This window comes from Pan troglodytes, chromosome 15 (genome assembly GCF_028858775.2).
Source record: "Pan troglodytes isolate AG18354 chromosome 15, NHGRI_mPanTro3-v2.0_pri, whole genome shotgun sequence".
NCBI lineage: Eukaryota > Metazoa > Chordata > Mammalia > Primates > Hominidae > Pan > Pan troglodytes.
This window is the reverse complement of record NC_072413.2, coordinates 43,251,339-43,276,243: the sequence shown is the minus strand read 5'-3', so window position 1 is coordinate 43,276,243 and position 24,905 is coordinate 43,251,339. Positions and strand designations below refer to the sequence as shown.

Genomic DNA, 24,905 nt, shown 5'->3' with positions numbered 1-24,905 from the left:
GTAATCCCAGCACTTTGGAAGGCTGAGGCAGGCAGATCACCTGAGGTCAAGAGTTCAAGACCAGCCTGACCAACATGGTGAAACACCATCTCTACTAAAAATACAAAAATTAGCTGGGCGTGGTGGCACATGCCTGTAATCCCAGCTACTCAGGAAGCTGAGGCAGAAGAATTGCTTGAACCCGGGAGGTGGAGGTTGCAGTGAGCTGAGATCATGCCACTGCACTCCAGCCTGGGCAACAGAGCAAGACTCTGTCTCAAAAAAAAAAAAACAAAAAAAAAATTGGGTAACCAAAAGATAAAATGACTTATCTAAGGCAACATGGTTCACCAATGACAAAATGGGGATGAAAAGGCTGCCCAACTCCCACACCAATGTTTTACATAAACTACCCTATTACCAAAAGTATAATTCTGCAATTCTTCCGCAGTGGCTTTCACCTACATGATTTTACTTAGTTCTCATAATATCACAAGATGAGTAGAACAAGTGTATTATCAGTTCCTCAGAGGGAGTGATTTGTCAATGCAATGTCACACAGAGAAGCCAGTAATTGGTGTGTCTTCTGATTCCATATCTCATGATCTTTTTACTGTTCTTGAGGGCTCGCCATACAACTAAATAATTACTGCAGAAATCTTCTACCTGAAGCTCCAATCCTGCACTTCCAAATGCATCCTAGGTACCCACTTCAGTGACCCATTGAGAACTCGATCTTAACGTGGTCAAAACTGAACTTCCCTTGTCCCTTATATCTGTTGCTTCCCTTATATTCATAATCGCAATAAACAGTACCACTACTTAACTGCCCAATAACCAAGAAGTTGGTCAACTCAGTAATTCTCAACTCCTCCCACCAACTCTTGCTAATCCTGACTCCTTAAACATCTCCCGAATACTACTTCTCCTCCCCATTGCTGCCTTAGTTAAGGCCCTCATCCTTCCTGGGTTCCTGAAAAAGTCTTATGTTTGGCAGACTTGCCTTCAGTTTCCAACCCTTCATTTCTCATAAGCTGCATTTAAATACAATGACTAATGAAAGCCATTATGGCTGTATGAAAATATGAAATGACATTCACCAGTCAGGTGTTTATATTTTAAGAGTTTCCCACATCCTAATAGAAGAATAAACTAAGTTAACCGTAAAGTTCCTTTACAGTCTTATAAACAAAGATATTTAAAAATACAAACCTGTTTTTTCTCTGTCCTTTTCCACAATCACACATATTCTTTCAAACATACTCTGCAGGTGCTGGATCTGCTCAATGAACTTGTTCTTATTGACACTATTTAACATCTCAGATTGAGACCTCCTTTCCACCACCATGCGGTTACTCACGATGTAATCACAGCCATTAAGAGGACAAACTTCTACTTGCAACCCATGAATTGCTCTTAGGGAAGAAATTACTTCTAATCCAGAAGTGATTTCATGACCACCTACAAGAATACAGGTTCCTTTTCCTTCCTGCGGAAGTCTAAGAGAAGTATGTGTCCCAGCTAAATGTGGTCTTGACTTGGAACAGGATGCCCCTGAAGTGCTAGAATCCTCCAAAGCACTACCATCCTGAAAAAGTGGAAAACACTGGTCACATTCAGGTTAAATGCATAAAAGTGCCATAAACGTCTCACACCTGAAGTTGATTATCCTTACTGAGAATGTCCAGTTTTCGTCCTTCAATTTGACCAAAGTGACAATAAATGAAGGAGCACATAAGTCACTACTCTCACACCTCAAAAAATTGTAAAGCTATAATTAACAACAAAAGCTAAGAACAAAAGGATGTAAAGAAATAGCAGAAAGTCTAAAAATGAACAGGAAAGGAAATGTGTTAAAAAAGAAAATTATAATTTTTAGCCTAGAGAAAAAAAACAAACGAATGGAAGGTGAAATAACCTTTGAGCAGATTAGAGTTCATCGTGAAGAATAAGGAAACCAGACAAGATATTTTTGAAAAATAATAGGAAGATTAGATAACCAGAAAGTATCTCCAGTTGAAAACAACTAAACCTGTTCGGTTTTAAAAAACTAACGTTTGTAAAAAATATTTAGAAATACATAACTGGTCTGACCAGAAAGTAAGGAATGCACCAAGGTCAAAAACAACATGGAAGTGAGAATTTTGGAAGTTACTTAAGTCAGAACATACCCAGCTTTCCTTTCCAAAGTAATGTGCCAAATCCTGTGAACCATGAGCTCCTCTTTTCGCAGAGGCACAGGGCATGGGAAACATTAGTGCTAGATGTCCGAACCTCTGTCCCCAAAAACAGTTAAACGTTTATTATAAGCGCAAATAAAAAATAAATCTACTCCATAAAAACAGAAAGGAAAAAGTAGTTCTCAATCTTAATATCTGGTAGAGAGGTAAAATCTCGAATTGGTGTCTACATACTGGCCCCCCAGCCCTCATGTAGGCTTGTAGCCAGAATACACAATACCTGTGTGATCCACAAAAACCTTAAGCAAGTAATAAAATGTGCTCTCCAAAAAGAAATGCAAATGGCTCTTACGAGCTATATCAATGTATGAAACTGAAAGAAAAACGATGCTTTCAACTTTGCTATGGAAAGAAAAACACAAATTTGAAACTATGACAAGCCATCTCTCACTAGGTTTACAATATTCTCTGTTAATGAGGTTCTGGAGAAATCAGAAATTCTTTTACAGTGCTGGTAGTAATAAAAATATGATACAGCGGTGGCTCACACCTGTAATCCCAGCACTTTGGGTGGCTGAGGCGAGTGGATCACTTGAGGTCAGGAGTTCGAGACCAGCCTGGCCAACGTGGTGAAACCCTGTCTCTACTAAAAATACAAAAATTATCTGGGTGTGGGAGGCGGAGTTGCAGTGAGCCGAGATCACGCCACTGCACTCCAGCCTGGGCTACAGAGCGAGACTCTGCCTCAAAAAAAAAAAAAAAAGGCACAACCTATAGAGAAGTTAGCAATATCTGGCAACATTACATATGCATTTACTTTTTACAGCAACTCCAAGAAATTAATCCCAAAGTTACACCGGCAACATTTAAGAGGATACAAACATGGCTATTTATTATAAGAATGAAAGATTAGAAACAACCTACATATGCATCAATATGGAAATGTTGAATTATTACATAATCATACAATGGTGTATGCAGCTGCACAAAGTAATGAGGAATATATATCTGTATATTACTATTAAGTGAACCTGAGGATACAGTTTTAAGTAAAAAAATCAAGATGGGATAAAGTATGTATTGTATTTTACTACTTATCTAAGGAAGATTAAAAATATAAAAGTATCTAATTATATATTTCAAACCATGTATAAACAAACCGAAGTATGTAGATATTTTTAATTATTACCTGTGTACAAGGAAGGAAGCAGTGAAGGACACAAAAATAAAACTGGAATTTGTTTGGTTTTTTTTTTTTTTTTTTTGAGACGGAGTTTCACTCTTGTCACCCAGGCTGGAGTGCAATGGTGCAGTCTCAGCTCACTGCAACCTCTGCCTACCGGGTTCAAGCCATTCTCCTGCCTCAGCCTCCTGAGTAGCTGGGACTACAGGCACCTGCCACGACACCTGGCTAATTTTTATATTTTTAGTAGAGATGGGGTTTCACCATGTTGGCCAGGCTGGTCTTGAGCTCCTAGCCTCAGGTGATCCACCCACCTCGGCCTCCCAAAGTGCTGGGATTACAGGCATGAGCTACCATGCCTGGCCTGGAATTTGTTGAATATAAATTCTTTTGCAGATTTTACTTTTGGACCATGAACAAAATAAATAAAAAGACATCCCATTTTCATGCATTGAGAAATTTAACATTATTAAGATGACAATACTACCCAAAATAATCTATGGATTCAACACAATCTGTTTCAAAATTCCAAAAGCATATATTGCAGAAATGGGAAAACTCATACTAAATTTCATATATTTCAAGGGACTCTGAATATCTAAAACAATGTTAAAAAAAAAAACAAAGTTAGAAAACTCAGACTTACCAACTTCAAAATTTCTATAAAGCTACAGGAATCAAGACAGTGTGGTACTGGCATAGAAAAAGACATATGCCAAAGAACTGAGAGCCTAGAAATAAACCCTCATTATATGGTCAACTGATTTTAAGCAAGATAGCCATGCACCACCAACAACAAAAGCTGGACTTTTATATCATTAACGAAAGTTAGCTCAAAATGAATCAAAGGTATACCCTGAAAAATTAAAACTATAAAACTCTTACAAGGAAACATAAAGAAAAATCTTCATGACTGGATTTGGCAAGATGTTCTCTTCCCACACTTGTGTCAGCAGATTGCTCTAGTTACTTGGTGTTTGCTAGCCTGGTGGGAGGGAGCACTAGGAGTGTGGAATTAGTGTTTTCTGTTGTCCTGGTTCAGCCATAGTCTTGGTCAGGACTTGTGTCCCCAGGTCTCGAAGGTAGGAATTTCTCAGTGATCTTACTCTCCCTCCCAGTTATTACAGACCTCTAATTGTCTAGGCTTAAGATGTTTTCCTGCCCTTCTCCCAGTTATAGAGGGTATTTTCTTGTTTCCTTCCTGATCTGTGGTCTTCACCTAAGCTCTGAGGGCAATGGAGTTTGCTGCTCTTCCCCCAGTAGCTTAAAGCTTTTTGTTCCATAGGGGAAACAGGGAAGGAACAAGGTGAGGCATGGTTCCTTTTCCACAGTAATTGCTTGTCTCTTCCCCAAGGACTGTACTAGGAAAAAGCATTTTTCTCATTCTCAGTCTTCTTTGTGAACGCCTGATGAGTGTGTGAAGAAAAGCCCATGAGTGGCTATAAATTCCCCACTGTGTCTACAACTCCCAGGGGTTCTAAACTTTCATGCTAGTCCACTGCCTTTTGCAATTCACTAACGTTTTAGCTGAAATTTTTTTTTTTAGACAGAGTCTCATTTTGTTGCCCAGGCTGGAGTGCAGTGGCATGATCATAGCTCACTGCAACCTCAACCTCCCAGGGTCAGGTGATCCTTCCACCTTAGCATGCTGAGTAGCTGGGACTACAGGTATGCACCAGCATGCCAGGCTAATTTTTTTGTTGCTTTTGTTTTGTTTTTCTTTTTTTTTTGAGACGGAGTCTCGCTATGTTGCACAGGCTGGAGTGCAGTGGTGCAATCTTGGCTCACTGCAACCTCTCTCTCCCAGCTTCAAGCAATTCTCCTGGCGCAGCCTCCTGAATAGCTGGGGCTACAGGCATGTGCCACCACGTCTGGCTAATTTTTTGTATTTTTAGTAGTGACGGAGTTTCACTGTGTTGGCCAGGCTGGTATCAAACTCCTGACCTCAAGTGATCCGCCTGCCTCGGCCTCCCAAAGTGCTGGGATTATAGGCGTAAGCCACTGCCCCTGGTCAGCTGAATTATTTTTACCAGATTTCACAGTGTCCAGTGATTGCCAAGAATCAGCAAGCTTTTCATTGGAGGGGCCTGTTTTTCCTTAAATATCAGCCTAATTGTTTGCCCTACAACCTTAGCTCTGTAATGGTTTTAAGAAAACATGATTTTGCAGATGACTGGCTCTTTGTTATAGTAAGGATGGGAGCAATACTCCCTCCACCTTTCTACATCATAACTTAAGATGGACTTTCTATCTTTTAACATCCTAGACTAAGATCAACATCCCAATTATTCAGAAATTATCACTAAAATATATTTAATATTTAATTTTTAAAAATGAATAATAAATGTAATGAAGGAGGAAATGGCCACTAAAGAACTAGAAGAAAATAGTGGAAGTACTTAGTTTTCTTAGAGTATGGCTTTCTAAACATGACAACAAGGTCAGGAAATACAAAGAAAAAAAGTCTAGGCTGCATAAAGAAGTTATATTTCATATAGCAAGAAACACTAAACACAAAACAAAAAAGCAAACAAAAGACAAGGAATACTGTTTGTAATATACATGACAATGCAAATATTAGTATTTTTAATCTGTGAAGATTTTTGTCAGGGTAGTCTATTTTATGTCTTTTCAAATTTACCTCAAAAAATTCTTTCTCCTCCTAATTTTAAGTAATAAGAATCACACTATATGTAATTTTATTCAATAATAGTAGAAAACTTAAAACTTTTTCCACTAAGACCTACTGATCCCTTTTCATAGTCCTCTTCAAAGTATCACTATCCTATATGTATTTTTTAGTTAGGACATATCAAAGTAGAAATATTGCTTAAAGTGTTAGTGCTTACCAGTGCTTATTTCTCTTTTCAAAGTAAAGAGCACTGGAGTGTGGTGTGGGGGTGAATAGGCAACTATGGTGATTAGAAGCCCAGAAGGGCAGTGTGGAGGCACCCAGGCTCTGTAGCCTCATCTCCACTGCTCAGATAGGCTTAGCCCAGGGTCAGGAGGGACTCTGCCTTGTCGAGAAAAGCCTAGGATACTGAGACACTCGCAAATGTCACTAGTGTGAATTACAGCTGAAGAAACTACACTACTGTATCCACCTAGAACCAAGGTCAACACACCCCACCTAATTGACACCCTAAGACCCATTCATACAAATAAGTCTTTCCCTGGGAAATTACTCCATAAAACTTGACGAGATGAATGTCCCACTGGATGTGTAGAAATCAACATAAGGACACGTCATATATGAAAAAGCAAGGACACCATACTTCCAAAGGAACACAATAATTCTCAAATAACAGACCCCATTTATAAGGAATTATACAAAAATAATAATCTTGCCAGGCATGGTGTTGCATGTCTATAGTCCCAGCTACTAAGAAGGCTGAGGTAGGAGGATCACATGAGCCCAGGAATTCAAGTCAGCAGTGAGCTATGATCGCACCTGTGGATAGCCACTGTAATCCAGCCTAAGCAACACAATAAGAACTCATCTTGGGATTTTAATCTCTACACTATAGATGAGGATATTGAAACTCAAAGAAATTAAGTACTTTCTTGTTCTCCAGTCTATTATAAAGACTTAATGTAGTCAATCTTTTCCTAACAATGCCTTCAAGAAATAACTATGACCAAAAAAAAAAAAAAAAAAAAAAATGGGGACAATTTGCAACAGGAAACACAAATATGAGGACCATTGTGTGGACACCGTCAAGCATGTGGCTAAGGCAGAGTGTGATGAAACATCTTGGGGATAAAGAGAAGTAGAAGCAGAGAGCAGAATAGTGGTTAGTAAGGGGGTTAAGGTTGGGGCGGAGGGTGTTGGTCAAATAATACAAAATTTCAGATAAGAAGACTATAGCTAATTACAAGGTATTTTATCTTGAAAATCACTGAAAGAGTAAATTTTAAGTGTTCTCATTCTCAACCAAAAAATAAGTATTTGAGGTAATACATATGTTAATTCGCTTGATCTAGCCATTCCACAATGTATACATATTTCAAAACATCATGTTATACTTGATAAATACATACAATTGTCAATTCTAAAAAGTATTTTTTAGTAAGTCTATTTTCAGTCTCACTCCTAGTTAACCAAATAATGAATCAATATATATAGTTCCTATTATTATTTCTTTAACCCCTATTTAGCAAAATTACTGTAACTATAAACCCTTAAAAACGGGAAACAGTTTTACAGTGATTCTTCTAGAAATAGCACAATAGGAGAAAGTAAAACTGGACTACTTAGCAGCCATTCTGGAAGGAAATGGAAGAAAACTTTAAGAAGGAAACCAGTTGGTACTCCCAAATTCCTTTACCCAATAAAAAGAGACTTACATACCCAAAGCCTTCTGAGAAGGAGAAAAGTTAACCTGGGAACTAGTTCTAGTTCTTTTTTTTTTTTTTTTTGAGATGGAGTCTTGCTCTGTCACCCAGGCTGGGGTGCAATGGCACGATCTCGGCTGACTGCAACCTCTGCCTCCCGGATTTAAGCGATTCTCCTACCTCTACCTCCCAAGTAGATGGGACTACAGGGATACGCAACCACATCTGGCTGATTTTTGTGTTTTTAGTAGAGACGGGATTTCATCATGTTGGCCAGGCTAGTCTTGAACTCCTGACCTCAAGTGATCCACCTGCCTCGGCCTCCCAGAGTGCTGGGATTACAGGCATGAGCCACCGCACCTGGCCAGGGAACTAACTCTGAACACATAATTTCAGTTAATTTTGCCTTGCAGAAAGCCCTATTTTCCCACATCCTTTTAATAAAATTATCAAGTTTCCTTACATAGTGTTAACAAAACATTAACATATTTAAAAAATTAAAACCTGAGCACCCTGTGAATTGCCCATATAATTTTGTGTATTGTTTTCTTGTTTGAAGACATTTTCTGCAAAATTTTTTTGTTAATTTTTCTTTGACCTAGTTATTTAATACAAAACACACACACGAGAAAGAAAAAGAAAAACTTCTGGTAACCATCTAAAGACATTTTTCCTTTCTTTGATCCATACCTTCTGTGGAACTGGAAATTTTCTACAGTCTTTCTGTGAATCAACAGTAGTGAAGGGTGGTGTGGTAGACTGGACTTCATTATGATTTTGAGGTTTGAAGTCTGAGACTTCGGAAATTGTATCCTTTAAATTCAGTGATGTCTGTTTGCTCTGCTTTGCTAATGGATTAACTCTTGGAGTAGAACGCACCTTGGACTGCAGAGAAGATCCAGAAGGCACTGAATTTAAACAATGGTCCTGTTGTTTGTTCTTCTTAACAGTGCTTGGGTTAACTGCAATAGTAGATTCTCTTTTATCATTTACATTGTTCTCCTCCTCACTTGAATCATCTGGTAAAATAATTCTGGATAATTTCTTTTTTGAATGTGCACAATTTTGTTCCATCATTTGTTTTAGCATTACTGCACGTCGAGTTTTATACTTTTTACTATTTGCAAAGCAATCATCAGTTATTAAGTTAAAATCAACACAAACTTCTTCTTCACTTGATTGGCCTTTGCAAGACTCCTCTTCATCAACACAAAAACTATCCTCTAAATAGGTTTCATCTTGTTCAGGAATCTACAATAAAAACACAAGAATGTTTTACATTTATTTCAGACAATTAACAGGTATTTAAAATATACTTCTAGGCACATGAAATCTGCATTAATATTTGTTTAATTTACTTTATTAATTCAGCCACTTACTCAACTAACATAAACTAAGTACATTCTTTATGGAGGAAAATGAGTTTGAGGATAAAGGAAAAGAATGATTTACCGTCTAGAAATTTAAGGGCTAATAACAGGTAGGTAGAAAGTAAACAATAATAATAGATGATAAATGCTATATAATAAGCACAATGGAAGTACAGAGAGTACACATTACCAAGCTGAACATGGCAATTTATAAACAAACACAACTAATATGAAAATGTTATCCATAAGTGACTTAACCTATCATTTTCAGCATATAACATTTTTATGAAAAAAAATGAATTTTGATCAACCAAGGACAAAAAAGGGATCTTTTTTACTTTTTGAGATGGAGTTTTGCTCTTGTCGCCCAGGCTGGAGTGCAATGGTGCAATCTTGGCTCATTGCAACCTCTGCCTCCCGGGTTCAAGCAATTCTCCTGCCTCAGCCTCCCAAGTAGCTGGGATTACAGGCATGTGCCACCATGCCTGGCTAATTTTTGTATTATTAGCAGAGATGGGGTTTCACCATGTTGGCCAGGCTGGTCTTGAACTCCTGACCTCCAGTGATCTACCAGCATCGGCCTCCCAAAGTGCTGGGATTACAGGCGTGAGCCACCACACACGGCCAAAAAGGGATCTTGAGAATCCATTTAGTCGAGCTTCCTGACTTTGGGCAGAAATGATCTCAAATAGCTCTGACAGCCCAGTTTTAGAAACAAAATGGAGGCTTCACTAACAGGAACATATTTCAACATCATCATCCAGAAATTCTCCATTATATTTCTATAGTTCATACCTGTGAGAAAATGTTTATGTTTTTATGTGTCTTATGAATCATTTTGTACTCATTGTTCATCATTGGACTACGCAAAGATTTCATGTAAATAGCTCTCATTTCAGAATCTGTGTAAAGATAAGAATTTAGATAAAGTAGCAAAATTATTTAAATGAAAACCAGTAAGTATTTAACTTCAATCTCTTTCAAATTTACTTGATTCAAACCTTGTGCAAATATTTTACACAAAGACAATAAATATTAAAAGATATCTATAAACAATTATTCAAAAATATAAAGTTAGGAGTTTAGCCTTTGAAATCAGATCTTCTAGTTGAGTGATCATGGACAACTTAAGTTCCCTGCTTTATCTATCTCTCTGAAAATGAGGATTAAAATGGCGACTTTTCTTTCAAAACAAAGGTATACAAAGACCTTAAAACTGTACCAGATTTATAGAAGTTTCAAAAAAATAAGAAATCTAGCCAGAAAAGCAAATATGCACTAAAAACATTAAAACCCACAGCCAGTAAAAAGTATGTTTCATAATTTTCAGTTAAGCAAAACCTGGGAAACACATTGGTTTTTTTTTATGCCTAGCATTTTTAAAAGTTATAATATAATCAAAGGTACTTGAGACATGATACATAAAAACAAAAGATAATGTGAATTTCGAGGTACTTTAAAAAAAAATAAAGCTTTGAAATAGTTCAAACATACTGTGTCTAAAATGGAATTTCAAACCTCTATAATCACCATCTAAATTGCTTCATCTGCAGCCTTCCCAATAACATAACAGCAAATATGTCCTTCTTGTTGCTCAAGCCTACTGACTCCTCCTTTTTTTCTAATCCATTGGAAAATCCTGTCAGCTTTATGTATCCAGAATCCAATCTTTCTCACTCTCCTCAGTGCTACTATCTTGGTAGAAGCCACTAGCATTCCTTGATTGGAGGACCTCAACAGTCTCCTAACTGGTCTCAGTCTACCTCTGTTCCCCTATAGGCCATTCTCAACACAGAAGCTGGAGAGATTCTACTAAATTATGTCAGATTATGATCTGGCTGCTATTTCTCTGATCTTCCCACTACCTTCCTTTTTCCCTCATTCCAGTCACAACACTATTCCTTCAACAGGCCAGGCACACTACTGACTTGGGGCCTTTGCACTGGCTGTTGTCTTTGCATCAACATTCTTCCACTGGATTATATTGTAAACCTGCAAAACACTTCTGTTAATGAACATCAAGGACATAAAACCTTATCCTGCAAATTATATCAGCATTAAGGACAGTACTGAGAACATTGTCTTTAAACACTTTTTTCTTAAAAGTCACGAACTTTGAGAAACTTTGTCACTTTAAATAATATCAGAGACTGCAAAAGCAGAATAAGTGATGAGATCTGTGAAAGATTAGAATACTGAAGAGATATAATCAGAATATTTCTCACTTCTGTTACAGCCAATCTGAACCATCTCCTCTCAATGTATTGTATGTAAGATCCGTTCAAACATTGGATGAACACACTGTTTTCTGAAAGTAAACTGCCCTTACATGGCAAATTTAATAAATTTAGCTTTGTATTGCAGTTGGTCTTAACAATCTACATCACTAAATCTCTCTTCTTCTAGTCTCTGATGATGTCACCTTCTCAATGAGGCCTCTTCCTAACTGCCTTATTTAAAATAACAGCTAGGCAGAGTGCAGTGGCTCACAGCTATAGACCCAGTACTTTGAGAGGCCAAGGTGAGAGGATTGCTTGAGGCCTGGAGTTGGAGACCAACCTGGGCAACATAGTGAGATTACATCTCTACAAAAGGCCAAAAAATTAACTGGTCATGGTGGCACATGCCTGTAGTCCTATAGGAGGCTAAAGCAGGAGAATCTCCCGAGCTTAGGAGTTCAAGGCTGCAGTGAACTATGACTGCGCCACTGCACCCTACTCTGGGCAACAGAGTAAGACTCTGTCTCTAAAAAAATAAAATTAAAAAATAATACAATAAAATGGCAACTTGTCTGTTATTTATACCCTCAACCCCAGTTACTCCAAATTTTTCTCATCTTGGCCAACTTTTTTATTTTTCTGTAACTCTTTATCTTACAATAAACTAATTTAGTTAGTATATATATTGTCTGTCTCTTTCCATTTGAATGTAGGCTTCATAAGAAGAAACTTTTTGTCTATTTTGTTCATTCATATATGGTTCTTAAATGCCTTACATAGTACTAGGCATGTAGTGGGCAATAAACACTTGTGAAATGAACATTTCACACTTGAGCAACCCAGGTCAATCTGAAGAGAAATATTCAAATTAGCAGAAGCCTATGAACAATCAGTCTAAAACAAAGCAAGTATTAAAGAATTTGAATGAAAATGACCAAATAAATATTTTGCACATACCACATTTAATTACCTTTAAGGTCTAGTTTCATTAAAAACTGATTAAAATATTTAAATATAAGCACCTAAAAACATTGAAAAAAATTTTAAGGATCATTATAACATTTACCATTTATAGCCTGTGAAAGTTGAGTTTCATCATTTAAAAAGTCAAGTAATGAGGAATCTTGTTCATTTTCTGACTCATCATTTTCATCTGATGAAACATATTCTGCATCTTCTTCAGAAAGTTCTGCTTCATCATCTAAAAACTTCCTAGCTACATGCTAAGACAAATTAGAAAACATGAAGATATCATTGAGAAAATAATTTTCTTTCATGATTGGAAATAATTCTGGAAAACTGATTTCTTATCAATGCTTTTAAGATTAATAAAATAATAAAAACAAAATTTCTAGGCCCAGTGCAGTGATGCATGTCTGTAATCCCAGCACTATGGGAGGCCGAAGCAGGTGGATCACCTGAGGTCAGGAGTTCAAGGCCAGCCTGACTAACATGGTGAAACCCCATCTTTACAAAATACAAAAAAAAAAAAAAATTGGCAGGGTGTGGTGGCACATGCCTGTAATCCCAGCTACTTGGGAGGCTGAGGCAGGAGAATCACTTGAACCTGGGAGGTGAAGGTTGCAGTGAGCTGAGATGGTGCCACTGCACTCCAGTCTGTGGCAGTAAGAGCGAAACTCTGTCTAAAAAAAAAAAGAAGAAAATCCCAAGAAGAAATGATAAAGTTACCTATCTATTTAAAAATTCTGATAATTCTGTCATAAAATAAAGTAAAAGTTGGTATATTTGCTTGATCTTTTTTTTTTTGAGACAGAGTCTCACTTTGTTGCCCAGGCGGGAGTGCAGTGGCGCAATCTTGGCTCACTGCAACCTCCGCTTCCTGGTTCAAGAGATTCTCCTGCCTCAGCCTCCCGAGTAGCTGGGATTACAGGCATGTGCCATCACGCCCAGCTAATTTTTGTATTTTTAGTAGAGACAGGGTTTCACCATGTTGGCCAGGCTGGTCTCAAACTCCTGATCTCAGGTGATCCACCTGGCTCAGCCTCCCAAAGTGCTGGGATTACAGGCGTGAGCCACCGTGCCCAGCCTGCTTGATGTTTCTTAATAAGCATAAAATTTCCTGAGTCTTCCAGCTCTTTCAAGAAAATTACTGCACCACAAAAGAACTTAATCAGAAAGGAAAGGTAATGAGAACATTTTCCAAGTATTTGAAAATTGGATACAAAGAAGAAAAACAATATAATGATCATAAAAGCAAATATCTTAAAACTCAAATTTCTAATTCTGTATTTTCTTCAATTTGAAACATAAATTCTCAATACACTTGAGTTTTTTGGTATTCATTCAAAGTAACACAACACTGCAAGATAAAGCATCAAAACACAAAGAGAAACAAAAAAAAAAAACTACTTTGAATTTAATTCCAGTAAAAAAAATCTAAATGGGTGTCAAAATACTTAATTTTTTTCTATAAAGAGAATGTATAGAGAAATCTACATTGATGTAAAACCAATTATCTTTACTGATAAAATGCATACATATTTAAAGAAACTAAAAAAAAGATTACCTTTAAGTGACTCTGTCTCTTTGGGACTTTGATGCCTCTTCTGGCATTCCTGTTACAAACCTTGAAGTCTTCTAATTGTGAACATGGTTTGGAAAAATTCTCACTCTCATCACTAGATGATAATTCTGACTATAATAATTCAACAAAATTCTTGCATAAGAAAAAAATATTTCCTTCCTAGACAAGTAAAATTGCTCTTACAACTCAGAGCCATGTTATAAATACATAATATTAATGTTATAAATACTTAAGAATGTAAAAGTAAATAACTTAGGTAATATTAAATGCTAAAATACTAAATTAGGTTATAAGTAATACTAGTATAGGTATTCATCCAATATAGTATTACATCGAATATGTTTGATGAAAACATACTTTTAGTTTTTATTTTTATTTTTTCTGCAAACACTATGGTGACTTAGAAAACTGATACTTTTAGTTTAACAGTATTTCCTTCAGAAGATCTTCAAGGGCTTCACAAAGAACAAGCCTATAAATTTGGCCATCAAAATCAGTCCAAATATAGGAATCATTTGAAACTAAGAAACAAATAAAACAATAATAAGTTTTGACTATGAGGCCTATCACCATATCTCTTATAGGATAACATAAAACCAGTCAAAAGAATCAAAAGTTTATCAAAATCATTTCAATTAACAGGAATAAATTTAGTTTAAAACAAATTGATCATCAGCATTATCAATATTTTAAATCATTTCTGATAAGTCAATCAGATGTTCTAGTTAAGGTAGCAAGTTGTTTTTCTAATGAAGTCTTATATAAGTACACAATGTTAATACGGACTGGCTGTATTTTTAATTATATATGGTCCCCAACTTACGATGGTTCAACTTAATGATTTTTCGACCTCTCCATAGTGCAAAAGTGATATGCATGCAGTAGAAACCAAATTTCAAGTGCCCATACAAACATTCTGTTCTTCACTTTCAGTACAGTATTATTAATAAATTACATGAGATATTCAACATTTTATTATAAAATAAGCTTTGTGTTAGATGATTTTGACCAAATATAAGTGTTTTGAACACGTTTAAGGTAGGCTAGGCTAAGCTGTGATATTCAGTAGATTAGGTGTATTAAATGCATTTTCAACATACAATGTTTTCAATTTATGATGTGTGTATCAGGATCCAACTCTATTGTAAGTTGAGAAGCACCTGTAATTTTACACAAATTATCCTAGACTGTATTCGAGAATTAAAACAGACAAGATTTGCTAGTCTCAAAATTTAGCTATCAGCTATAAACTGGTGAGTATCATTAACCTTAAGACCTGCCCATCTATCAAACTTGAGATTGACAGTCATCAATGCCTGCCAGACGCTGTGACTTTACTATCCCACAGAAACTTCAAACTCAAACCTGTTCAACACTTAACTTACCATCTCTTTCTTGTTTAGCCTAAATCTGTGACACACTTGCCAAACAGCTCAAGCCAAAAACCAGAGTCATCCTGGACTCCTTCCTTTCCTTCTTTCAAACTCATTCAGTAATCAAATGAAAAGAATAAGCAATTCTAACCCTTGACCTTGATTGTTCTCCAATTTTACTTCTTGAAACTCTTTTGTCTTTACAATCTAGTAACATAGAGATGCCATTTCTCACTTTTGGGTCTTCCTTTAAGCTGTTATTCTGTAAACAATGCCTTCTCTTCTCCCTTCTTTGGCCTCACTGCCAAATACAGTTTAAGGTTTAACTAAGGTATGACCTTCAAGAAGCTTGCCAGAACTCCCGAGATCGAGGTTAACGGCTTAACTTTTCTTATCACTCAACTTTAAAAATTATACTGAAATTATCTGTTTACTTCTCTATCTCTCCTATTGAGTAACTTATGACAGTATTAGGATATATTCTTGAGAGTATCTCCAGCATCTTACACAGTAGACACATAGGAGGTATTTAATGAATGCTTGCCGAATTGCTCAAGTGTACTGACAAAAATAGGATGGTTTTTAAAGAGTCTAAAATTACTTAATATTTTTATTTATTGTGCTTAGGAAAGTTTACAGTGAATACATCTTTGAAAACTAACAGAAGCTAGAAATTCCAATCACATACAACAGAATATCAACTTTTCTACTAAGGATTAAAAATACCTATATTTATCTACACATATATTTCTCTCAAAATTTTTATTCCAAAGGAATTTGGATTACTATACATTACCTGGTATTTACTTACTCTGTTTATAGGAAATCTGCGCTTTTTGACAGCATGAAGTGGAGAATCAACTTCACTATTTTTCTGATCCTAAAGTAAGTAAATAAAGTAAAAGGTAACAAAAGTCTCAGCAGAAGCCCAAAGTATAAAAGGAAAATAGCCTTTGATATGATTATACTATTGTGATTACTGAATGACTCACCTCAGGAGAGTTTAAAACATTTCCTTTTGCTCTTTTAACTTTTCTTCGGAAAATCTCATCATCTTCACTTTCGTTACTTGTTAATAATTGTCCATCTATAATTTATTTTTCAAAATAACGAATGGTTAATAGATTTAGGTTTACCCAATCATAACAATCTATTTTATTGATGGCTACATTAAGAATTATTTCACGCAATCTCAACATTTATTCACTTTCAAAAAAAGATAGTCTTGGAGAACTTTGAACAAAAAAGCTAAACAAGAGACAAAAAATTTAAAATGCCAGTGAAGAAAATAAGACAATATCTTTTGCTAATAAACACATATTTGAATGAAGTTCAATTTTATAAATTAACTGAAATGAGGCCAGAAAAACACAAAAAGTAATTTCATTAGTCACTGGTTCCATTAATAGAATTTATCTCTAAAATCTACTGCAGTCTTTCTGCCCTTTGTGTCTTATTCTCTTTCTACTTGAAAGAGTTAAAGCATAAAAATGCAAGCTACAAAACAATATATTAAAAGATTCTTTGTTATATATGTGTTTTCCATATGTATTTGTGTGCATGAAATAAAAATTGGTAAGATACAATTCAATACAAAATGTTGTAACTAGAACTGTACAGGCCATACTTAGTGACTTGCTTCTAAAAAAAGGATATAATGAAAATGAAGGTGTATGACTTACGAGTCTAGGTCATAAAAGGTATTGTGGCCTCATTTTTGCTTTCTCTCTTGCATCACTTGTACTGGAAGAAGTCAGATGCTTATGTTTTATGACCATACCAGGCCAGGAGTGGTGGCTCACGCTTGTAATTCCAGCACTTTGGGAGGCCGAGGAGGCAGATCACTTGAGCCCAGGAGTTTGAGACCAGCCTGGGCAACATGACAGAACCCTCTCTACAAAAAATACAATAATTAGCTGGGTGTGGTGGCACGTGCCTGTGGTCCCAGTGGCTGAGGCAGGAGGATTGCTTGAGCCCAAGAGACAGAGGTGGCAGTGAGTCGTGATTGCACCACTACAATCTAGCCTGAGTGACAAAGCGAGACCCTGCCTGGCGGGGGAAAAAACAAAAAACAAAACACCACACACTTATCAAACCACCCTACGAAGAGGTCCACATGGCAAGAAACCAAGGTCTCCTACTAACAGCAGTATGACTGAGCCATCTTAAAAGCAGATCCTCCAAAGCTGTTCAAGCTTTCAGATAACTGCAGCCCTGGCCAATGTCTTGACTATTACCTCATGAAATATCCTAGGCCAGAACCACTCAGCTAAGCCACATTTAAACTCCTGTTGTATAGAAACCTTGAGGCAACAAGGGTCTGTTATTTTACATCGTTAAGTTTTGCAGGTAGTTTGCTATGCAGCAATAGATAAATAATACAGATTTTGGTACCTGGAAATAGGGAGTTGCCATAACAAAAACCTAAACTGGGAAAGTCGCTTTGGAACTAGACAGTGGTGGATGCTGAAAGGACTTCAGTTTTAGTGAACGAAGTCTTGAAGAGCCTCAAAGAAATTGTAGGAAGGTTAGTTGGCCATTGAGGAAATGGTGGGTGAGGGCTTAAAGAAAAGTAGGAAAAATCTTAAATCCTTTAATGTAGTACCAGAAAATTTGGCATCATTGCAGTTAGCACGAAAAGGAAAAAATGGGCCAGGCATGGTGGCTCACACCTGTAATCCCAGCACTTTGGGAGGCAGAGGCAGGCGGATCACATGGTCAGGAGTCCGAGACCAGCCTGGCCAATATGGTGATACCCCATCTCTACTAAAAATACAAAAATTAGTCGGGCGTGGTGGCAGGCGCCTACAGTGCCAGCTACTTGAGAGGCTGAGGCAGGAGAATCGCTTGAACCTGGGAGGCAGAGGTTGCAGTGAGCCGAGATCGTGCCATTGCACTCCAGCCTGGGTGACAGAGTGAGACTGTCTCAAAAAAAAAAAAAAAAAGAAAGAAAGAAAGAAAGAAAAAGATGTACCTAATCTATGAGAGGTGATCTAGCTAAGACTTCCAGAAAAAATGTTGCTTTTTGCTATAAGAGCAAAATGCAAAAAGAAAGACATTAAGGACAAACATAATTAGAATTTGCTGATTATGAAAACTCCCGGCCTCTCCTGATGGCAAACAATGATAAAATTAAGAAATTTTCTAGGCAAAGATCAAACCCAGAGGACAGCCAGGAAAATATTATGAAGCTGAGGGTGAGCTGAGGGTGTAGTTTAAATGCTTTGTTAAGACCTCCTTAAAAATCAAAGATTGTGCCTTACAGTACCATTCAGTCAGAGAGTAAGGATTTTATTTTTATTTATTTATTTATTTTTAGACAGAGCCTCACTTTGTTGCCCAGGCTGGAGTACAGTGGCGCGATCTCGGCTTACTGGAACCTCTGCCTCCCAGGTTCAAGTGATCCTCCTGCCTCAGCCTCCTGAGTAGCTGAGACTACAGGAACGCGCCACAACACCTGGCTAATTTTTGTATTTTCAGTAGAGACGGGGTTTCATCATGTTGGCCAGGCTGGTCTCAAACTCCTGACCTCAGGTGATCCACCCGCCTCAGCCTTCCAAAGTGCTGGGATTACAGGCATGAGCCACTGTGCCAGGCCCATTAAGGTTTTTAAAGAAGCTCCTCACAGATCCTCTCAAACAACAGGCCTTCTAAGAAGCTTATTTTATTTTACTGATTATTTCAGGCCACTGAGTTTTTTGGGGGTACTTTGTTAAACAGCAATAGATAACAAATACAAAACCACTCAGTAAATTTCTCCTCACATTCTGCTACTAAAACATCTACCCAGACAGACAAACTTGAGTGATTTCCTTTTTGCAGATGAACAATACATAAATCAACTAGTTTTTCTTTTTTCATTACCTTCTAAGGAAGCCAAAGTTAAATGCAGGACTCGGCTATAGTAACCAACTCATTCTAGGAGGCTTTCTTTTTCAGTGCTTTCATGATGTTTTAATGAACTATGTTTTTCATATATAATACAGAAAATGAGCTTAAATTCTGTCTTGAATTAAGTAGAATAAAAAATAACTAAATGTTCTCTAATAAATAATTCCATGATACGTGTTTGTAATTATTTTGCCCATGATTTGTAGTTAAGTACAATCCTAGAAAAAATGTTTTTGTGCAAATCTGACGCAAAACCAGAAAAATTATCTCACTCATTAACGTGGACTTCATATAGAGGTATTAAAGCAAATATTGAAGGCTCACAGGCATCATACACTTTGAAAAAATATATATGTCATGGCACAACCCCAGACTATATAGAATAGTCAGGTTTTGAAAATTAAATGTATTTCCAGTACTTACTTCCAACATGCTTTCATCTTAAATAGAACATTCACAAACCATGTCCTCCATGCTAACGAGAATAATGTAAGGAAAAGATTTACAGAGGAAACTTTCCTTTTATCCTACAGCTACTTTTTATTCAGCTTTTAACATAAGGAGTAAAATTCATAAATGACTTGATATAATAATCTGTAGAGTTGTATTATACAGCACGACTTCATATCAAACATCTATCACTATATCATCTAGTTTTTCTGTAAGTGTAATGGTTAGATTACAGAAACCCAGAGATTTCTCTGATTTTTTGTGGTCTGGTCTCGATCTTCTGAATACAGTTTTTATTTCTCAAATATTTTGCTGCATAAAACTATTACTTCAAACTATCTCCCAAAATCATACTTTCCTTCTTTCCCTTCGCTTTCATCATTTTGTAACACCTAAATTATGTCTTTAGTATCTTCAACATACCAAAAGCATAAATATTCCCAAGGAACCCAAATGAAAATCTACACTATATATAAAATCTTGGCCAGGCGCAGTGGCTCACACGTGTAATCCCAGCACTTTGGGAGGGTGAGGCGGGTGGATCACCTGAGGTCAGGAGTTCAAGACCAGCTTGTCCAACATGGTGAAACCCCACCTCTATTAAAAATACAAAACTTAGCCAGGCATGATGGTGGGTGCCCATAATCCCAGCTACTTGGGAGGCTGAGGCAGGAAAATCACTTGAACCTGGGAGGCGGAGGTTGCAGTAAGCCGAGACCATGTCATTGCACTCCAGCCTGGGCAACAAGAGCAAAACTCCGTCTCAAAAAAAACAAAGAAACAAAAAAAGTCCAATCTAATCAAACTCAAAATTTCATCATCCTCTGAACCTCCTAAACAGCCACTCTCTTATTATTCATTTGGCAGTTATTTCCACATTTTACTGGCATCTTTTCAAATACGTATGTCACATAATTATGTTTTACAACCAAGACCTAGGGCCAGATCTTACTCATCTTCGTGTATTTCATAATGTCTAGCAAGAATAACCTTTTCCATACCATGCGTGCCATAAGTATATGTAAATAAAATAAATCTAATATTAGTAAGATCATCTTAAGAAAAATATAACACATCAATTATCTAATTCAATATTGATATTGTACCATGTACTAAAAAATTACATTTGGAAAAATTACCAAAGTATTTCTAGAGTAATTATTCTAGAAAGAGTTATAGACTTTATAAAGATGGAATCTTACCTTCAACAGAATGACAGGATTTATGCAGATACATTGGACCACTGCTTTTAGACTTTTCTAGAGAAAATTCTGAATAATCAAAAGTTGAATTCAATGCTTCTTTGAATCTTTGTAGGTTTACTTTTTCCTTACTAGAATCTGGTGTCTTAAGTATTTCCTTTCTTATCTTAGAAAATGAGTTCAATGTGTTTGATTTAGAGAGTGGTGTACTCATAACTTTTTTTTGCACTGGTAAAGAAAACTGAGAATAACCAGGAGATAACAATTCTTCATTTTTTGCTGCACTCAGTGGCAAATGTACATAATTTGGATTCTGCATATCTTCATTTGATGGGATAATAACGGTTCCACTAGTAAAATTTTTACTATGATCTCTTGGTATTAGTGCTTGATTCGAAACATAATTTCCATCACTTATCTCCTTAATTTCCAAATACCTTCCATATAGATCATCTAGAGGTCTATTGCTATCTGATGTATGTTCCAATATTTCATCATCAGAATCTGGACTACAGAAGCCTAAATCAAAGGTAACAGAAAATAAATCCCTAGAGCAATCAAAAATATCCTCATGATTCTTCACTTTTTCTTCCTGTACACCTCTCTGATCACGAGATTTAAAACTATTAGCATCACAGGTGATTTGATCTTGGAGTTCAGAATTATTGTCCAACAAAAGTTCATCAGAAATTAAGAACTGAGAGACCAGAGGCATTTCACTAATAGCAGTTTTGTCTGACACAGGTAAAGATTTGCTTTTACTGTTCAAGGGTGAAAGACTCACATCGTCGAACTCTGTATTAACATCTTCAAATAACAGCAAACTTTCATCTTGATCAGTGGACAATACTGGGAGGTCACTGTTATCAACATCATGATTGTTCTCTCCAACTAAATTCTGTGCAGGGCCTCTGTGTATTTGAACACGATTGTTAGGTACTAAATTTTCATTTTGATTATGTTTATGTACATCACAGTCACAGAGACTTGGCTCATCAGAAATATTATCATTAGGTATATCATAAAGGCAACTTTTTTCAGATGGATAATTTATACATTTAAGTGAATTCAATTCTAAATTCTGTTGAGAATTCACAGCTGAATGTGACAGCAAACAGGTGCATTTATCACTTCGTAAATGCTCTGCACAGGGTAAGAAAAGCAAATTCTCAAGTGCAGTACCCTTAGCAATTTCATATTCCAAGTCTGAGAGTCCACTGAGAGGTGGAGGAGAATAAGATAAAAATCTCTCTACATTAGCTAGTACCTCTTTTGTCAATGAGTGACAATTATAAAATTGGTCATCTGTTCTAACAATATAAAGCTCTTCTTCGAATGGAAGAAATAAGTTAGATGAAACAGATTTTTCATCATTGAAACTGTTATAACCAGAATCTAAAACATTTCCAGCAAGTGAACTAGTGGATTTATTTGTAAACTGACACTCTGTTAATAATACACACGGTTCTTTAATAACATTTTCATTAATAGTACATGTGGCAGCAATTTCATCTGTATCTGATGTCCTTTTATCATTTGGTAGGTCTTCTTGAAAAATATTTTCTACAGTGGAATTTCTGTCATTATCTAAAGAATCTATAATACCGTGATTATTTTCTTTTTTAAGCTGATCTTTTTTTATTTCTTTAGACACTTTTTTCTTTAAAGAAACAATTTTAGTAGGTTTGATATGTGTTTGTTTAACAATTTCAGCACATTCTTCATCAGATTCTATCACTGAGGATGAACTGCCTTGATTTATGTTCTTTATAAATGACGGTTTCTTGTGAGTGATAAGGGTGTCACTGGCAAGATTATTAGATTCATTCCTGGGAGCAATAAATGTTGAGGTAACGTCTTCCATTTGTAAATAAGATTCAACTTCCAATTCATAGCTGCATTCTCCCTATAAATAAGGAAAATTTAAAAAGCCACAGGAAAACAAAACAAAACAGAAAGCCAAATCTAAGAGAGGAGTTTCACTCTATATTAAAATATTTATATTATTACATTGTTCCAGTGGTATTCTTTTATACCTTAAAAGTTATTCCGATAAATCAAAATTATAAAGTACACTACTGTGAAACTATCAAGTTATCATTAATCAGTTAACTTTTTTGTATCCCCAGTACTTAATACCCAAAAGACCCTTGATAACTATTTGTAGGAAGAACAAATTGAATGAATACATAATATAGTGAGTTTTACATTTCTAACATTTAATTGAATTATTCTAATTTCTTAAAAATAGATATTTTAAAAACATATATTAATAAAAACCATATACATTTGTTAAATTTATTCTTTCAATGACAGTAAACTAAGAATAGCTTTTAGAATGTCCAACATAGTAGTACCTGTATGTCTGCTAGGTTGTATCCTGGAATATACTTCTATTTGTAACAAAGTTCCTAATCAAGGATTCGTATAGTGAATTTCTAAGTCTTACTTATCTCTAAGTTATTAGCTAAAACTTACAATCTCCACCATCCCTCCTTTCCCCTAAGAATGCTACTTTAATCAGGATTCCTCTACTACTTATAGACTTAAGCTGTTACCTCTCTGGTTTTTTTGTTTTTTTTTTTTTTTTAGACAAAGTCTCGCTCTGTCGCCCAGGCTGGAGTACGGTGACTTGATCTTGGCTCACTGCAACCTCCGCTTCCCGGGTTCAAGTGACTCTCCTGCCTCAGCCTTCTGAGTAGCTGGGATTACAGGCATGTGCCACCACACCCAGCTAATTTTTGTATTTTTAGTACAGACAGGGTTTCCTCATATTGGCCAGGCTGGTCTCGAACTCCTGACCTCAAGTGATCTGCCTGCTTTGGCCTCCCAAAGCCTGAGATTACAGGCATGAGCCACCGCACCCGACCCTCTGCTTTTTTGAATAATAAATATAATAAGCATTAATGTGAGCAAATGTCTGTCTCCCTGCTAGTATATATACTCCACATAAACAGAATATTTTCTCTGTTTGCTAATGGTTATAGCCATAAAGCAGGGAACAGAGTGTGGCACACAGAAGGCACTCAATAAATATATGTTAATTTGATTGCACACATTTTGCTGGGATCCACATCTAACTACTTTATTTACATGTATGCATGATCAAAGGCTAATAATAAAAATAGGAGCTACAATTTACTGTGTACTTATTATATGCCAGCTACTACGTGCTTTACATATATTAGGTCATTTAATCCTCACAACAACCTTATGAAATAAGTATTATCACTATGACTATTTTACAGATAAAACTGAAGCACTGAGAGGTTAAATAACTTATAAACACACAATCAGTAGGAGGCAGAGTTAGGATTCTAACCCAGGCACTATGGATTTCACACTCATAATTGGTTCACTATGCTGACTCTAGGAAGAATAATCAAGGAACTGCTCAAGGAATCTATAATTCTCTAAACTAGGACCAGGATACAAGAAAGATATCAAATAACCTAGATGACAGAGAGTATTTCAATAAATCCGAATCCAAAAGAATCCTAAATAAGCTTTACAAACAGTTTACATAAATCATTTAAGTATATTAAAATTCTACTCTGGTCTATCAATATTTACAGATGATATTCTTCTTCTAATTAATTAAATCTATTTCTTCTCTTAAGGCAGAAAACTCATTCTTTACTGAGATCACAGGGAACTATACAGAAAAACAAAATATTTCTTATTACTTCAAATTAAGAAAAATAAAAGCTAAGTACTCTAGTTTTACTATCATACCAGCAAGAGAAAGTTACAATAAAACCTTACCTCTTCGTGTCTCATTCCCTCTATCATTTGCATAAGGCCTATAAAATGGCGGCATCGATCTGAGTGATCAACTTGATGTGTAGGCAAAGGATGATCTTGCCACAGTCTCCATTCAGAGAGAGAGAGTTGATGAATTCCAGTGGTTGATTCTTGAGTCTTAATTATTTAAAAAGTAATAAAAATGATGAAAAAATACTGAGATTTCACAAACTAATTTTAAAAAACACTCAATATACATATAATCAGCTTAACATAATTTGGATCCATTTAGATACTCCCAACTAAAATCTCAGAAGAAAAAAAGAAAATAATTTCATAAAGCAGAAAGATGCCCTTTAAAATAGATTTGTTAAGTAACTGTTACATGACTTACAAGTTGACAATATTCCTGTTTATATAGTTCCATGTTAAGA

General features: G+C 36.0%; 1 protein-coding gene across 5 annotated transcripts in view; it reads right to left on the bottom strand.

Annotated features, from left to right (window-relative positions):
* Positions 1 to 24,905, bottom strand: part of FANCM (FA complementation group M) — a 64,784-nt gene that overhangs the window by 3,144 nt on the left and 36,735 nt on the right. For 4 of the 5 annotated variants that reach the window (XM_509928.7, XM_009427756.5, XM_003314302.6 and 1 more), the window contains 9 exons: positions 24,493 to 24,648; positions 20,728 to 22,633; positions 16,177 to 16,271; positions 15,996 to 16,064; positions 13,794 to 13,922; positions 12,333 to 12,489; positions 9,843 to 9,949; positions 8,368 to 8,928; positions 1,192 to 1,567 (listed from right to left, as the gene is read on the bottom strand). In XM_509928.7, coding sequence (XP_509928.3) covers positions 1,192 to 1,567; positions 8,368 to 8,928; positions 9,843 to 9,949; positions 12,333 to 12,489; positions 13,794 to 13,922; positions 15,996 to 16,064; positions 16,177 to 16,271; positions 20,728 to 22,633; positions 24,493 to 24,648 — 3,556 coding nt within the window. The remainder of the gene's footprint in view (positions 1 to 1,191; positions 1,568 to 8,367; positions 8,929 to 9,842; positions 9,950 to 12,332; positions 12,490 to 13,793; positions 13,923 to 15,995; positions 16,065 to 16,176; positions 16,272 to 20,727; positions 22,634 to 24,492; positions 24,649 to 24,905) is intronic. The other variant, XM_009427757.5, reaches the window with a different exon arrangement.